Here is a 19,392-nt window from a genome sequence, read left to right on the forward strand (position 1 = left end):
CCACAACAACGATCTCACTAGGCTTGACGTCACTGCCTTCACGAGGCCCAATGCATGAACAGTGCTTGTTACATGCCACTGGCACAGGTGCCAGTCAGACAGCACTGACATCGGCCACGACTATGATTTCACTTGGTTTGACAGGTTTTCACAAGCACAACATATCACCCAACGATTTAAGGGTGCTTTTAACGGGCCAGTTAAACGACACTGGCATTGGCCATGACTACGATCTCATTTGGCTTGACGGGTCTTCTCAAGCATAGCATATCGCCAAAGGTCTCAGCCACTTGTCATTGCCTCTGTGAGGTCTAACATTTGATGATCGTGCCTCACCACCTCATTCCATGTCTTCCTGGGTCTACCTCTTCCACAGGTTCCCTCCATTGTTAGAGTGCGACACTTCTTCACACAGCTGTCCTCATCCATACACATCACATGACCATACCATCTGATGATTCTTATGTCCAACTGTGCATGCACACTGACATGGCATATCCAACGGAGCATACTAGCTTCATTTGTCAACACATGTTCAGCAGTCACAGCCCATGTTTCACTGTCATGTAGCATGATTGTTCACACACAGGCATCATTTTTTCTTTTATTTGTTTCAGTCATTTGACTGCAGCCATGCTGGAGCACCACCTTTAGTCGAGCAAATCGACCCCAGGACTTATTCTATCAGTCTCTTTTGCTGAACCGCTAAGTTACAGGGACGTAAACACACCAGCATTGGTTGTCAAGTGATGTTGGGGGGACAAATACAGACACACAAATATATACACACATACATACATATATACATGGGCTTCTTTCAGTTTCCGTCTACCAAATCTACCCAAGGCTATAGTAGAAGACACTTACCCAAGGTGTCAAGCAGTGGGACTGAACCCAGAACCATGTGGATTGTAAGCAAGGTACTTACCTCACAGCCACTTCTGCACCTACATATATATATATATTTATTAATTTTTGCATAGTCAATATGTTTATTAACATCTTTCATTGACACTTGTACAATGTTCACTTAACTGTACTAATGAACAGAAGAATTCATTGTTCATATTAGATGAATTTTTGTTGTTAATCCATAACAAGCCTGAACACTATACAGGAAAGTAAAAAATAAGTCATATATATGAACTGCATAAAGAAAAATACCTTTCTTTCTCAACTCAATAAATTTCTGTTTTACAGCTACTGGCTTAACTAAATTAGACATAGTAATTAAAGCGAAGAAAAAAAAAGTTAGACATTACTTATTTGTTTTTAGTAAATCAAATCGACATAGCAGGCAACATATCACAAAGGACAGTTTTATTGCCTTTTGGCAACATGCAAATGCCAAGTTGTACTAAAGCAGGGATAATGTTACTTAGCTTATCAACATGGGTGAGATGAAAAGCTAAGCTGACCAAGGCAGCTATTTAGTACAGAAGTACAAGTTTCGTCAGCTCAGATAGTATATAATGTTATAGTTTAGTACATCAAGGTCCTGAGTTTAAAGAGTGTCAAACTCAATATAATATCATTTTGAGATCAATAAAGCAAATGACAATAACCCAGCTTTTTGGATTATAGCCAATAAAAGAGCAAGTTTTAGATGTTTCCAAAATTAAGACTTCAGAATATAAACCAACTACTTTTTATACAAGCTAAAAATCAATTTGTTATCTTTTCAGTTGAGAAATTTCAGAAAAAGAAAGTTATGTGATCTGAAACATAAATGGACAAAACTGTGTGTCAATCTTTTTTTTTCCAAATGACGACAGCATATTGTCAAAGAATACATTGGAAATAAACTTTAAAAAAATTCTTGATTTAGATGTAAGAAGTTAATACAGACATAAATTACTGATGGACAGAAAGTAATATATATATATATATATATATATATATATATCAAAGTATTAATAATTGGACCTTGTATTACTCTGTAACTTCTGCTGATTATTAAATATATCAGTCAACTACAGTACATCTGTCAGATGGGACCTTGATGATTGCTTTAAAGCAGGAAAGTATACTAGCCCCTATATATATTTAATACTCAATATTTCATATATTCAATAAGACATTCAATACTTCGTTTCATTTTACTATTTATATTATATACTCCATATTCTATATCCCACATTAATTTTATAAGAATACTAGCAGTATAACCCGACCTTGTTCGGGTGTGACTTATTATGCCATCTACGATAAGTCTTGCTAGCTGAAAATCAACTAAAAAAGAAAGCCTTACAACAAAAAAACCCTTATGATGTAAATATGTTCATAATTCAAAAGACGATGAAATTAATAGGGAAAGTCTGAAGGCTGTTTTGCGTAAAATTATTAAGCATACGTAAATTTCATCCGTGTAATTGGCTATAGAAATGCTTGTGCAAAACAACTTTTTGCGCTGCCCTGATTATACATAGCAGGGTAATCCCTTTTAGCAGGAGCTAGGACGGCAATTTCTGATGAAGCAATTGTTGGTGATCTGTTGCTACACAGTTTTGCCAGAATTCTATCAGATTGGGCAGAAGATGTTGATGTACCATTTTGCATTATGTTCAAAATAGCTTCTGGAATGTGGTGCATTACTGCAGTCTCTTGCTGTCATTTTAAACTGGTTGCTGTCTTTCCCCAGCAAACTCTCTTCTTTGGAGGCATAATCTATGTATATATTAAACAGAACAACAAAAGTTATAATAGATGGCAGAGTCGGTACTTTTCACATATCTGTAATTTTTCAGATTAACACCCGCACGATTACCCAACCCTAATCCTAACACTAACCCTAACCCTAACCCTGACCCTAAAAACCGTAACCGTAACATTAATCCTAAACCCTAACCCTAACACCCTAGTGAAAATCTTGGTAAATTTACAAAACATTGACGAACATGAGTTATATTTTACTGAATGATTGTGTACTTGCACGTGTATGCTTTTGAGAGAGCGAGAGAGGAAGAGGTAGAGAGGGGGAAAGAAAGGAATAGGGGTAGTTAAAAGTTTTCTTATGACTGCTTCTCTTCACTGCCTATTACTTCATTAGAAATCTAAGGATGCACATAAGCACATAATAGAGAAAAATGAAACAAATATAGACGACTTGCTCCGAAACACCACCGAGTGGGGAACACTTCTCAAAAATAACCTGCAGTTGTTTCCTTCAAAATTCCTACATGCTTGAAATGTACATACATCAAGGTACATTTGTACAAAATTTCATGAACAAATATTCATTTTCCTGGAAGTTAAGAGGAATTTAAGTGGAATTTCCGAATATTGTACCTCACCCCCTTCCAAAACACTTTCACCGAAAATTTTTGTATATTTGGAATCTACATAATAAATAATATATGCATAAAAAATTTCATAAAAAAATATTCATTTTTATGAAAGTTATGACCTTCCAAAGTTGGGGGATACAACTCTGTAGTTATGCCATCAATGTTTTGTAAATATACCACGATGTGAATGATTGTTTACTTGCACGTGTATACGTTTGAGAGAGCGAGAGAGGAAGAGGGGGAGAGGGGGAGAAATGAATAGAGATTGAGAGCAATGTGTATGTTGTTGTCACAGGTCATGTATGTGTGGTTGTGTGTGTTTTTACGTATCTATGTTATGAAAAATAGGTAAAGAATACTGAGATGAAAGTTTAATCTATGACGTTGTATGTATCACTTTCTCTCTCTCTCCCTCTCCCTCTTTTACTCTTACTCTCTATATTTTTATGTTGAGCGCGTGTGTAAGAATGGCGTTCCAGGTAGCAGGGATGAAATATAAAAGTTGCTAGAAACAACAGCCAAATCTCCCTTAAATCGCACAAAGTAAACAGAATTTTAAAAATCTAATTACTGCACTGGAAAGTTCACATCGAGAAAATTCCATTGATGTAAAATTTTTTACGAAAAAGTGGAAAATGTGGATTTCTATAAACATTCAAAAAGGCTTCACACAAACACACAATTTCAGATTTATATATTAAGATAAATAAAACATAAAAAACAGAGTTGGAACTCTTTTAAATAATATATTCCTCTATACACTATCATACAAACCTCTTTTTTATTTTATTTATTTATTTATATATATATATATATACACACACACACGCTTTAAGTTCTATTCTCCTATTTGCATCATTAAACTTTATATATATATAACTACAAATAAAACAACTACAGTTGTTTGTGGGTGAGTAGATGGATGCATACAAATGTTCTGAAGTTACTGATGTTTACCTTAGTAGAACTTGTAGTTGGCTTTAGAGTTTCCATAGTAGAATAGAAGGTAGTTCTTATGAGATTAAAGAATAAATTATTTATAAGCCTTGGCAAAGAGGGAAAAAAGTAACTTCAAAATATATTTAGGTAAAGTATGTTGAAACACTTCCAAATCTGATAATATTGATGATCTATATTGATAATGTATCTAACAGTATAAAGTTCAAAATGTATATTATGAACCTATTTAAAAACTGTTTGATAATCAATTCTAACTATTGGAATAATGAAAGAAGGTTAGAAAGGGGTGGGGGAGTCTTTCCAGGAAGGTTCTTCATGAATTAATAAAGTAAGCAAAAAATAAATAACTGAACTAAAATGAAAAATCTATCAGTACAGATGCCTCTGTAAACTGCAAACAAAATTCAAAAGAATACAGCAAGTGATAGGTTGTAGCTTTGCACACTCAGCAATAAAAGAGATGCAACAATGTCAAACAATTAACAAAATGAAGCTGAAAATATGCTTTTTTTACATTCCATAAGAGAGCAGCTAAGAAGTAACAACAAAGTTGAATAGCTACAATTAGGATTCATCCTGGCAACAGTGTGATTTTGATAATGTTATTACTGGTCTTACAGCAAACACATAAAAAAGAAAAAAAAACTGCAAGCAATTCCAGTGAATGGAGTTCATAGTTCGTTTCTTTTTTATAAAGTTGTAATATGAAAATTCAACACTGTCTTCATTATTGTGACATTGACTCACTTTAAGTGTTTCCAATTGAGATAAACTATTGACTAACCAGCATGCATAAGCAGTCAATCTTGAGTAGTAAAATAACACTTTGAAATTCTGCTTTCAACAAAAATGTTAAATCTAAAAGTAAAATAATTTCTAAATCATCCTTTATGATAAAATGGGTCAAACAAATTTTGAAATATTTTTTAATCCTTGGCTTTAACAGAAGCTCATTGCAACAACCACTTACTCAGAAACATACATATGTAGTAATATATACTAAACAAAAGTTGAGATATGGGCACAAAGAGGAACAAAAGAAAAAAAATACCTCAAAATATTTTGGAAATTATCATCTATTAGATATCATTCATGATGTAGGAAGTGAAAATCTTATATTCAGTGGAGTGTTCTTTTTTCCTTTTTTACACTATGTCACTGCTATTAGTATCACACTGATAAGAGATACTGGAAACTATTATGTTAACACATATCTTTCACTCCTCATAACTTGATATTTTACTCTCCTGTTGCATCTTCTCTCATTCCAATAGAATAAAACAGTGAAAGAAGAAAACCTTCCCATGGAAATATGATTATATAACTGCAGAAACAAGTGTAATTATTCCTTCATCATTATGCTTTGCTTTGCTACAACCATCTTTCATTGTTTTCACACACCAAACTATTACTATTTCTTTCTTATTTTTCTTTTTGTCTAACAGAACTTTTCTGATGGTAATATAAAATAAAAGAAGTTAATGTGATGAAGAAAAAAAAATATCAGCTTGTAACAGAAAAGGAATTCCATTTGATGGCGGCGAGGTGAGGTGAAATGTCAGATAATTTGATAAATATAGCAATTGTAGATATGCAAAAATATTAACATTTGAAATAATGGCTAAAGGTAGAGAGTACTTTACAAAGCGAACATCTACAAGAGGTAATAATATGGTAGAAACAGAAAAAAATAAAAGCTAGATTGAAGTACTGATTAATAGGTTTTAATAGTCATTTGGAAAATTACTTTAAGATATAGGAAAGAAATATTGATTTTTCGTGAAGTCACACAGCTTCAGTTAAGGGGAAGGGTATAGTCAATTATATTGACTCCAGTAATTTACTGGTATTTATTTTATACCCCCGTCCCCATCAGGAAAGATAAAGGGTAGTTTGAAAATTATTGTGGGATTAAATCTTTTTTATTTCCATTATTGAAATGCTAACGATTATTTCATGCCAAAAAATATGAATTTGATGCATGGAACATTGAGATAATCTCTCTCTCTCTCTCTCTCTCTCTCTCTCTCTCTCTCTCTATATATATATATATATATATATATATATATATATATACACACACACACACACACACACACATATATATATACAATATTTGTTTAGTATATCTTCTGGTTGTTGCTATCATTTGCCATCATCATCACAATCGTATAAATGAAAGTGTTATTAAAACTATTGAAAACAATGTTTAGTTAGCTAGAAGAGAATAATAATTATTGTTTTTAGCATAAGAAATATTTTTTACTATTTCCTAAGTCTCTTAACTATCATTTGGGATTTTATGACTAAAAAAAAGAAACCCAACAAATAAAATAATCAATAGCTATTATTCAAAGGAACGCTATTTTGGAATATAAACATTTCACCATTAAATATACAACAATATATATTTTATTAAATTATTTCTGGCAAATCAAATCTGGAACTTGGTTTCAATTCCATGCCAGAACCATTCTACTTACATCATAAATAATATACTGTTGAGAAGAAGTCAATTTAAGTTCTCTTATATATCCAAAACTTTAGAAATTGGTAATTTATATATTTGTATGTATAGAATTCTTAGAATTCATATTTCACTTCTGTTAAAAATAAATGGTCTGAACCATGCTGAGATTTAAAAGCAAATTCATAAAGAAAAATAAGTAAATAAATACAGTTCGGAAATTCTAACAAAACTACATAAAATGATTCAAAGAAAAGTGTTGCTTTAGAAATATAGTTTTTGAGGTTTCCAGCTTTGAAATAATTTACTATACCTTTCATATTAATATAAATATCTTTTGCAATATTGGTATTCCAACAGAGTTTCAACATATTGAATCATAATGCATAAAGATGCAAATAATGAATACAACACAAGTATATCACACACACACACGAAAATGAATAGACATACACATATATATGAGATTCCTGTTATTATCCTGTTTTTCACAATGACTGCTAAAATATTCTAGTTTCGAAAGGTCTTAATTGCCATTAGTAAGTTGGTTGGTTGTGATGAAGAATGCTATTATATTGTCTATATATATATATATATACACACACACACGCACACACACACTTTTATATATACATATATACAATTTTATACACACACACACATATATATATATATATAAACACACACATACACATACATTCACAGGCACCAGCATGACAGTATGGTTGAGAATGTTGTTTCCAACTACATGGTTTTGCATTCAGTTCCATTGCCTACCACCTTGTGTCAGTGTATTCTACTACAGCTCTGAACCTTATGAGTAGATATGGTAGACAGAAACTGAAAGAGGCCTGTTGTATACACACATGTATGTATATGTGTGTGTGTGTGTGTGTGTGTGCGTGCGCATATGCCAGCATGGAAAGCGGATGTTAAATGATGATGACGATGATATATATATATATATATATATATATATATATATATATATATATATATATATATATATATATGTATATATATATATATATATATGTATGCATACATGTATAAATAAAAACACACACAAACACATATATGCATATGTATGTGTGTGACAAAGTACGTTTGTATCCCCTTGTTTTAACATCATATAATTGTTGTGAATGGTTGACACTGTCATATAAGCAGTGCCATTCATTTCTAGTGTTTTCCAAGAACATGTCTGACCATGAAGAAATACTATTGTGCTTGGAAAGAGATGAAGATTAGTGATAGAAAGAACATCAAGCTGTAGAAAATCTGCTTCAATAAAGTCTGCACAACACATTGCAAGCATGGAGAAATGGGCATTAAAATGATGATGATTATATAGATCATCATCATTGTTTTAAATCCACTTTTCCATGCTTACATACATAAAAATATGTATGTATATATAATCCTTTTAATATATATTATATATGAGGTGGTGAAGCACGACCTCCGAACTTTAGGCCTCATCGAGGCAATGACTTCTGACTGAAACCTTTGGAAATATGCTGTGTGTAAGAAGACCCGGCAAGCCAAGTGAGACCAAAATCCAAGGCCTCTGCCAGCCCACTTATGCGTAACATTCCTTCTTTGGACACTAAACTCCGCTTGCGAAGACCTGTTGAGGTAAGTGAAATCGAAATCGAACGAAATTTGTAGACTGGCACCCATGCCAACGTCTTCATTGAACACTAAACTCAGCTTGCGAAGACCTGTTGGGGCAAGCGAAAGCGAAATCGTGATGGCACCAGTACCAGTAAATCACTAAGAGCACTGTCCAAGCATGATCGTTGCCAGAGCACCAGCTGTCTGGCTTTCGTGCCGGTGGCATGTAAATAGCACCATTTGAGCGTGACCGTTACCAGCCTCGCCTTCCTGGCACTTGTGCCAGTGGGCACGTGAAAAGGCATTCGAACGAGTTCGTTGCCAGTACTGCTGGATTGGCTCCTGTGCAGGTGGCACGTAAAATACACCATTTTGAGCATGGCCGTTGCCAGTACCTCCTGACTGGCCTTCGTGCTGGTGGCACGTAAAAACACCCACTACACTCTCTGAGTGGTTGGCGTTAGGAAGGGCATCCAGCTGTAGAAACTCTGCCAAATCAGATTGGAGCCTGGTGTAGCCATCTGGTTCACCAGTCCTCAGTCAAATCGTCCAACCCATGCTAGCATGGAAAGCGGATGTTAAACAATGATGATGACTAATATGAAAGGGATGATGCTATGGTTTTTGTCAGAGAGAAAATCTCTTCATAGACATGCTGTGTTAAAAACAATATATAGTGGAACTTTGGTTTATGAACAATTTTTTGAACATAATACATCTCGGGTGATGAACAGTGTCTTGAGTAACAAACATGCAAGCCAGTAACAGTTGGTGACAAGCTGGGACTATCAGCAGGAGAGTGTCGATTATTGTTTAGCTTTCATTTAGAGCACATCCCCACTTGAATTTGCTGTGCCTCCTCTTCAATTTCCTATAAGAAAAATAGTTTCAGCTTACGGGTATTTAGGGTGATGAACAGCCTTCAGGAACAGATTAAATTCTTAAACTGAGGTTTGTCCAGCCATGAGAACACCCAATGTGTCTTGGTCTTTTTGGGACTTGAATAAAACTGTATTATTATTATTACTGTATAATGTATTATTCAGGGACAGGTTTCATTTAGGCATGTGAGTATCAGGTACATATCATTGGCAAGCCCTAAGGAGACCAAAAAATGCATCTGATATTCTTGTGGGATGGTATTCATTTCACTCTGATACATATTTTGCCTTTTTGAAACAGCATGTCTATGGAAAGCTTTTCTCTCAGACAAAAACTGCAGCATCATGCTTTTCAGTGTTGTATATACATTCATTATGACATATGGATGGCTATTTTAATATTGATTCAATTGCATATACTAAGTTTTATAGAAATATATATATATATATATATATATATACAAAAATAAGAGGAATGACCAGCAAAAGTGGACTCCTATATGCTAGAAATAGATACAGAATCATCTAACCATGAAGAAATATATTTCTTCGTGGTTAGATGATTCGGCATTTATTTCTAGCATATAGGAGTCCAGTTTTGCTGGTCATTCCTCTTATATTTGTATGTAATATAATTTTAATCTTTGGATTTTTTTTTAATATACTAGACCACTGGTTTTAATTGATTAATATCAATTTCTACCCTTATTAATAAATTTTATATATATATATATATATAAAATTTTCAATAAGCAACCATAGTAAACAGCACAAAAGAATGTCCTCAAAAAACTCAGTTACTAATGGAGTTGGTATATTCAATTATTCTTTCCTTAAAATATGGATAGATGTTTATATCACAGCCATCATTTTGTTTAGGTCAAAATTTTCTGCAAGACCTACATATTATGTAGAAAGTAAAGAGTGCCTGGTTTGAGACTAGGGTGGACCAATATTAATTTATTAAAACTGTGAAATTAAAATTCTGCAGAAGAAGCTGGGGCCTTAAGCAACTTGATTACTATTTCACATATCTCAATCAAGCTAGCTGAAAAGATATCACAACTCTTTCTTCACAAAGTAATAGTTGGTATTAGAAAGGTAACTCAGCTGTAAAATTACTTGCTTCAACAATTCATAAGCTTCACAAACATTTGTTCAATCTATTACAGGAAATAGATGTCAGTATGTACGTATGATACCACATATTTATGTTCGTGCACACAAATTTTCAGAAACATATTCAGATGTGTGTGTGTGTGTGCGTAACACACACACCAGCTAGCCCATCTAGCCAGTGGGATGGCATCATTTGAAAGCTAAAACAACACGAGGCGCATTGTGACCAGCAGTGTGTAACAACATCTGATAGCCTGGTCAATATGGTGATACACACACACAAATAATACTGATGTTTCAAGTTCAAGTAATTCAAATTTCATTATTATCTGCATCTATTCACTGATACAGACAGCCTAAGGTGAAAAGGTGAGACCCGGATTAGGCTGTCAATTTTTTATGTAATAAACAATCCACCTTATATAATGTATTGAGTTCTATATCAGATGGTGTTTGCACTCATTTTCATCATCCTCATCATCATCACATCCACTTTCTGCTTGCATGGGTGAGACAGAATCCATTAAGGTACATTTTCTATTACCTCAATGGCCTTCTAGTTGCCAATCCTCACTTCTTTCCAAGCAAGATATTTTTTTCCTAAATGAATGACATCACACTTATGATAGGGAAACACATTTACAACTGTTATGTAATGTGAAGATATATACACATATATTGATATATGTATATATATATATATATATATATATACAAACACACACACACACACACACATATATATATATACAAACACACACACACACACACACATATATATATACACACACACACACACACACACACACATATATATATATATATATATATATATATATATATATATATATATAATATAACGAGATCGTTGCCAGTGCCTCTGGACTGGCTCTTGTGTGGGTGGCACATAAAATACACCATTTGAGCGTGGCTGTTGCCAGTACCGCCTGACTGGCCTTCGTGCGAGTGGCACGTAAAAGCACCCACTACACTCTCAGAGTGGTTGGCATTAGGAAGGGCATCCAGCTGTAGAAACTCTGCCAAATCAGATTGGAGCCTGGTGTAGCCATCCGGTTTCACCAGTTCTCAGTCAAATCGTCCAACCCATGCTAGCATGGAAAGCGGACGTTAAATGATAATGATGATATATATATATATATATATATATATACATACACACACATATTGATATACACACACACACACATATATTAAAATATATAAATATATATATACATACAAACGCTACACATCTATTTCCAAGTAAGTTTTCTCTTACTAATTTCGTTTCCTCTCTCTTCCTTTTTCTAATTCTTGTTATCTCCCATGTTTGCTTCTTTTCTCTCTCATCCTTTCTCTAATTCTTTTCCTTTCCCCTTTGCTCTTCTCTGTCTGTTCTTCTCTCTCCCTCACTCTTCCTCCTTTGCTCTCTCGGCCATCTTTTCTTTGTTTCCTTCCGATCAGCCGTAGGGACTAGACGCATTCTTGTGTGTTGCATGTTAGAGCTTGTTCCTCCGCGTTCGCCAACTCACCCCTTTTAGGCTTAGCAGCCCTTCCTGTTTGTTTTCACTGTCCTGTTTTTGCTACCAACTTTGACCCTCTGCAAAATCCCAAATTTTATTTAATTTGCTTTGCAGGAGCAACTGTTTTTTTTGTCGAAGACATATCTTGTCGTGAATTGCTTGAAATACGGAGTAGTAAAATAGCCGACAACTGATGAAGGGTCAGTTTTTTTATGTTGCTTGTCTGGTTTTCCATTTGTTTCTTTCATAGTTCACAAAAAAGTTTGTATTCTATGTTTTCATATTTTGTATTTCATGTTGTTTACGTTCTGTGATGTCCTGTGCCCATATATGCATATGTATATACATATATATGTAAGTATGTACATATAAGTATGTATATATAAATATAAATTATTTATATACTCATATAAATATATATACACATACACACATATACATATATATACATGCATATACACACACACACACACATATATATATTATATACATATATATATTCACACACACACATATACACATACATATATATTAGATATGAAACAAAAATAAGCTAAGAAAATACTCAGAGTGGTCAGTGGAATATACAACAAAAATTCTTGATTTATTGAAATTATTTCTGCCTCTGGAGGACATGTAACAATTAGTAAATGGCAAATGGATATAGCTTCATATGAGAAAGGAAGCTAATCTCAAGAATCAAGAATTTCTCTAAAGATGACATGTTACTGATGTAAAAAGATAAGAGGACAGTTGTAGATATGTGTTTCTGTCTTAATAAGCATCATCAGTTATGGTTACTGCCCTACCCTGTCTCCACAGGCAAAGAATTTAAACAAAAATTTATACACTAAACATGGTCCCTTTCCCACCAACCCCATCAGCACCAACAATAATAAAACCTCTGGTATCATATATCTACACATGCTATAAAAGGCTGAATTCTTCATTTGTAATGGACTGTCTCATTTCCAGAAGAATTTTGAGGATGCAATGAGTGCATTGAGTGGTGTTAAAGCAAGCTGTTGTGTCTACATTCCTTCAGTCTTGAAAAAGTTCACTCAACAAATGCTTATGTACATGTCAAAAATAATGACTACCATTAATAGTGTTTTAAACACAATTCTGAATAATACATAAGTAGTTTTACATAGTTATAAAATGTTGATAATAGTATAAAACATATGGTTGTTAATCGATGGACTTCAGTCCTGATTCTGTCTCTTTCTCCAGTATTTTTTTGTTTTTGAAATTACATGTTTATACACCTCATAAAATCACACACATGTACAAAAACCTAAACTTTCAGCCATTAATAAATTACTTTCTCAAATTCATAACCAACCTTAATTGACAAAAGCAAAAGGAAGTCTACTTACCTCAATTGCATATTGGGCCATTAAAGAAATATCTCTTTCATCTAGCAGTGCATATTTGGACTGAAATTAAAGAAAAAATAAATTGAAATTAATTTACTACAAAAGCTTTGCAAATTCAATATTAGCTTTGAAACAAAATTTCCTTTAATTATACTGATGCAAAAATCAAACTAATTTAACATTTTGGAACATTTCGAGAAAACTTCAAGAAACTATAGAAATAAGAATAAACCAAAAAGTTTCTTCACTTACATCCAGTTTCCATGGAGAAATGAAAGCAAAATAGCTGATTGGACAAAATATTCGACAACTAGCTTAGAGATCCTAAGTTCGTATTAGTTGTAAATCTTTCTCTGGGTTAGACACGACTATAGAAGTAACTGCAGTGTATAAGGTACCAGATTTTCTGGGAGTGATTATCAATTTAATGCTACAGAATCTGGTGCAAAACATTAGATTATATTCCTCCTCTTAGTTCATAGAGACATCATTGCTCATTATTTAATTGCTAGCATGAGCTGTGCAACTGTAAATTAAGACATTGTCACAAATTGTTGGATGCATTTTAACAGCTAGATTTTAAAAACAACAACAGTTGCTGCCATTGCCATTGGTTAGAAGATTATCACCTAGACTAGACTGCCTGTCTGTCCACATACACACATCACAGACAGTATTGTAAAGGTGGTTATGCATATATGGAGAGAGAGAGATTTTACTGTATAGTCAGGGAGGGAAGTGCAATAACTATATCTTCTACCATCACTTGCTTCTGGGTCAGGAAGTGGAAACCTGACCTAAATGCTTGCAACAGAATGACCACCATTTAAGATATCCAAAGATCAGGTGGGGGTATTAAAATAATATACAAATGGTATTTTCTCAATCAAACTGGTATTCACAACATTTATGCTACATGTGTATGTGTGTACGCACACATGCATGCCTGCGTTTAGTTCACACACACCAACTACAGAAAACCCAATAACTGAACAACTACCATACAAGTTTACCATGAGTACAATGTTAGAATTATTTCCTATTACAAACTATAAATAATTTTTAAAATGTTATATAGTCATCAGAGTTTGCTAGGAAATGTGAAAAAGCAATAAAAGGAGAGAATGAACAAGATTATTTCCACTTGGCAGTTTCTAACAAATCAAAAATTTACTTGTTAATTATCTCCAAAAGATAATTAACATTTTCATATAGGCTTATAACTTAAAACAAAATTGAAAACATTATAAAGATATTTAGAGAGAAGTGGTAAAAGTAAAATAGTTTGTTTCAGATGCCACCTGTTCAAATCAAAAAACATTGTTGTTCGGAATAATAATTATAATAGATTCACTTGAGAAAGTACTTGAGCAGTAGATATGAAAACAAAAACAAGATTTGGATAATGCTCCAATGAAGGAGGAATATTTATAGTTAAAATTAAAAGCAGGCTTTCATTAGCATCCTCTTAACTGCTGCTTCTTTTGTTACAGATGATTGAGTATTCATTCACAGACAAAGAGAGAAAAAAACCTCCCCAAAAACACATAACCAAACAAAACAAAGAACTTCATGGTCACACTCCACCTATTTCTACAAAGGAATTTTACTGAAACAGATTATGGGAAATAATTGAAGTTTGGAAAGAAATAACTTACAACAATGTAAGACTATAATTAGATATTAATTTTCATCATTATCTAAATTTACCATACATGATAATAAGAGTTTAATATCACAAAGCATAATTTTATTCCTATGAAATTGCCTGTATGACTTAAATTCTTTGTATAGTTTGTAGTAATCAGCTCTATACTGAAATTTAACTAAATCTTATATTGCCAGTTGATTTTTTTTTTATGTGTTCACTATCTTGTTAGATGGTGAATCATTAGGCAGCCTGTTGGTAAAGGTTGTATCACATAGATTGTTTTGCAGTAATTATTCCAGCTCTCTGAGATCTAATCCTGCCAAGGCCAACTTTATGTTTCACTCTTTCAGAGTCAATAAATAAAATACAAATCAAGTACTGGAAGTGATTCTCCTTTTCCTTTAACTATAAAAAAAAAAATATCCTGTTTCTTTCACTCCTTCTGAAACAAATCAACTATGGTCAGACCTGCAGAAGAACAGACTCCCCCAGTCATGCCATATATCATGACAATGCTGATACAATTCCATCAAAAAATTAAGAATCCATGGTGTGACATGGAATTTTAATTATTTTGTATGTAGGGGCTACAAAATAAAAAAACCCACATGTATTGCCTTTAGTTATTCTGAAGACAAAGACCATGTACCCAGTGTTTTAGTGGGTTCTACTAGACATTCCTGGGGGGAAACATCTAAAATACAAAGGATGACAATCTTGAAGATGATGAGTAACAAGAAACTGACAGATATTCTTCTTGTTAATGATTATTTTTCATGCACAATTCAAGTTTTTGGCAAGAGGACAAATTCTATCACTCTTCTACTTTGCAAGATTATAGCAAATCTTTGTGTTAGCATATATGATTGGCAAGGAAACTAGTAAACAGCACACCTGCTTTGGGCAGTTTGACAACCTGATAATCAGAGTGACAAGAGCCAATTATATAAAGAAGGTAGGTGCTAAAGAAATAAATCAATATCATACCTAATCAAGCAGGAAACACACAAACTTTTTTTAATATACATTCCAAGAGAAGTTAAAAGATATTAAGTGGAGAGTATAACAAGAAAATCCTTTGGAATTTTGTTTCTGATACCAAATTAGTTCCTTAGAAATTATAAAAACTTAGAAAGATGGTGTACGGAATAGAAAGATATATAAATCCCCCCCCCCCCTTCAACATGAGAAACTAAGATTTCTTAGAGTTATTTTACATTCTCATGTATGAAGTTACCTTTGCAAAGTGAAATTTAAAGCAAAACAGAAATAGATAAATTTTTAGAATCAAAAAAGTATCAAGTAAAAAGTATGCATATATCGTCAAGATTTCTCTGCCAGCCAATTAAAACATTCTTCACTTTAGTGCTTAGATGCTATCAAGGGTTTTGTAAAAATATTAACAGCAAAAATAGCTTAAGATTTGTAGTAAATGCAATACTTCCAAATGAATGCAGAAAAAAAAAAGAGAACTTATTAAGGATTGTAAGTCCTTGGTGGGATTTTAACTATAGATTTTTTTAGATTTTTTAAAATTCAAGGATAAAATAAAAAAACAAAACAAGAATTATATATACATATTTTCAAAATATAAACAAAAATTCAAATATTTTTCCTAAGCATTATCAATTTTCTTAAGTGGCAAGCTGAATACACCATCCATTTTAATACCATCACCTGGATTTTGGGTGCGTTTCCTAAAGTTCACCCTTGACCCAGTCCCCTTCCTGTTTACCTTTTCCTTTCAGACATTAGACCACCTCCCACTCCCAAATTCTCCCAGTTAATTGCGGGGATTATTTCCTATTCTTTTTCTGTTATGCAACTTACTTGGCAACCCTTCTAGTGCTGGTGGTACACACACACAAAAAAAGTACCAATACACACTGTAAAGTGAATTAAATATTCTTCAACCAAAGTGGAAATAACCTATTTAAAACTTAATCTTAATCATCATTTTAATGTCCATGTATCTTACATTGTACGCAGAAGAACACTTTTTTCTCAGAAAAGCTGTCATCCAACCATACATGTTCATCCCAGTACATCCACTTCCCCTTCACAAATCAGACTGGTTTTTTTTTTTGTTATTTCTATTAATAGTGCATTCAGGAGGAACTGCAATGCTGATGTCCTTTGCTGGTCCTATGGGATTGATGAAGTTGATGTTTGGTTTAAATATTTGTAAGTTAACATCTGCAGGAAAAAAGTAGATGAGGAAAGGGCTGAGACTCAGGGGAAGAAGAATCCAGAAAAAGTGGTTAGTTTTGGATGATGTGAGATGGAGATATCTATTACTTGAGAGAAAAAGAAGAAAAAAAAAAGACACCAGAAGAAAGGCCATGTAGTCTGAGATAAACATAATTCTGTTTAATCAGTGCTGATCTGGGGAATAGCAATAACTCAGTTTTCATATCGCATGTGACTGGTACACACCTTCTCATAACTAGTCGATTTTTCTAAACCAAACTTGTATCAAGAATATAATTCTTCCAACTATTTTTAAAGATAAAACATCTATTTCATATTTATATTTACAATTTTTATCAGTTTGATTACTGGTTGTCATCAAGCATTTTTTTCTTGGCTGTGTATATAGTACAAAACTGGATTAAAAGTATGGTGTTTATATCCAAGAATAATATACCCCACCTGATGGTGAACAAAGATGATGCCAATCAAAATGTAGAGTAGATTTTTTTATTTATAAATATTGGTTTCAAATTTTGGCATAAGGCCAGCAATTTTGTGGGGAGAGGCTAAGTCCATTAAATCAATCGCAGTGCCCAACTTGTACTTATTTAGTTGACCCTGGCAGCATTTGAACTTAGAATATAAAGTCATAAGAAATACTGCTAAGCAGTAACAACTCTGCCAGCTCACCAAATTAATATAGATATAAACATTAAAAATAATATTCATATGTAACAATCAAGTTAATAGTCCAAGCAATTATAATCATATTAACAATTCTTCAACTTAGACACTTAGCCAATTAATGATCTAATTAACATTTAACTCAGATTTTTATCAACAGCATTTTCACTGTCTGCATCTTAATGCAGGTGATCAGGAGGAAATTGGTTTTCTAAGCTGACTGGGGGAACACACACACACACAACTCTCCACTAACTCACCAAAATTATTTACATGAACTCTATGTGGTCACTAAACATAGTAGAAATAGTAGCCAATCCTCCTCTGATCATACTCCAAAATACCATTAGAATAGGATAACACTCATGTATACACTATACCTTAAAAATATGAAAAAAAAGAAAAAAAAAAGAAAAAAGAAAAAAAGAGGACAATCATGTTTTGAATGTTTTTGATCAAAGGTCTATTCAGTCATGGTTGACCTAGGGTTAAACAACAACTTGACTAAACTTATTGATTACATTTAAAGTTGTGTGTACTAATCTACAGATGTTCCCAGCAGGAAACATCTGTAAAAAAAAAAGTTACATCTAAATAACTAATCAGGTAATTTTAATGATGCCATTGAGATTTTACTGTTATTGTTCATAAGTTGGAAGTGAATTTAAAAGAAAAAACAAAAACAAAAATGAATTCTATGATTAATAAAAACTGGTGTCATTAAAATCAATTTACTGGGAAAAAAATTTTTTTGATATCTAAAAATAATAATCATTTCTAACATTTTCTAATATTGATTTTTTAAATAATAACAATATGTAAGACAGAAACTGTTGAAAACTTAAAAAAATAGACATACAATACAAAGAAAGCTATTTTCTTGCATTGTCATTTTTTTTTTGTACAATTCTTTTGAGAAAGTAAACATCTCCTGTTTATCTTTTATTGCCATAGAAGATATAAAAGCTATCCTAGTTAGAACAAGTTTAAAATATCCATAAATCATAGTTTTAGGTATAATACTTGAAAAAAAATGAAAATAAAAAAAAAATGTGATGCATTAACAGTTTTTAAAAGAGGTCTTATGAATTGCTGAGTAGAAGATAGAGCTGTCTTTGTAAAAGACACATTTTTATTTAAGAGGATTGATATATATATATATATATATATAAATATATATATATATAAAACACAAAACCAAACAGAAAAATATAGATATTTCTCTCTGCTTTGCATTTTTTTTGTCAAAAATAGTCTTTAATATTTGAAACAGATAAAATAAAAACTATGTCACAGATGTCCATCATAGTTCCATTCACAGAATAATACTTGAGAAAAATTCCTTCAATTTTAGTTTTTTTTTAACAAACTAGCAAACACAAATTTTTCTATTTTATTTATGCTGCTAAGTGAACGACAGTCTTAATGCCATGGCTTTCCGAAAGTTGATGTTACTAAGACAGAAATATTACACATATGCTCAAAATGTTCCACTTACTATTTAACAATGAAGATAAAGAGAAGCAAATGAAATAAAAATGTTTTCCACACCATACATACTAATAGAAGATGAAATTGTTTTAACCTTTTAGCATTAAAATTCCTCTCTCAAATGTAATGATCATTTATTC

General features: G+C 32.6%; 1 protein-coding gene across 2 annotated transcripts in view; it reads right to left on the minus strand.

The window, feature by feature from the left end:
• LOC106881381 (zinc finger MYND domain-containing protein 19) overlaps nucleotides 1-19,392 on the minus strand; it is a 231,250-nt gene that overhangs the window by 98,606 nt on the left and 113,252 nt on the right. For both annotated transcript variants that reach the window (XM_014931790.3, XM_014931862.3), the window contains exon 2: nucleotides 13,234-13,293. In XM_014931790.3, coding sequence (XP_014787276.1) covers nucleotides 13,234-13,293 — 60 coding nt within the window. The remainder of the gene's footprint in view (nucleotides 1-13,233; nucleotides 13,294-19,392) is intronic.

This window comes from Octopus bimaculoides, chromosome 1 (assembly GCF_046866305.1).
Source record: "Octopus bimaculoides isolate indiv1 chromosome 1, ASM4686630v1, whole genome shotgun sequence".
Taxonomy (NCBI): domain Eukaryota; kingdom Metazoa; phylum Mollusca; class Cephalopoda; order Octopoda; family Octopodidae; genus Octopus; species Octopus bimaculoides.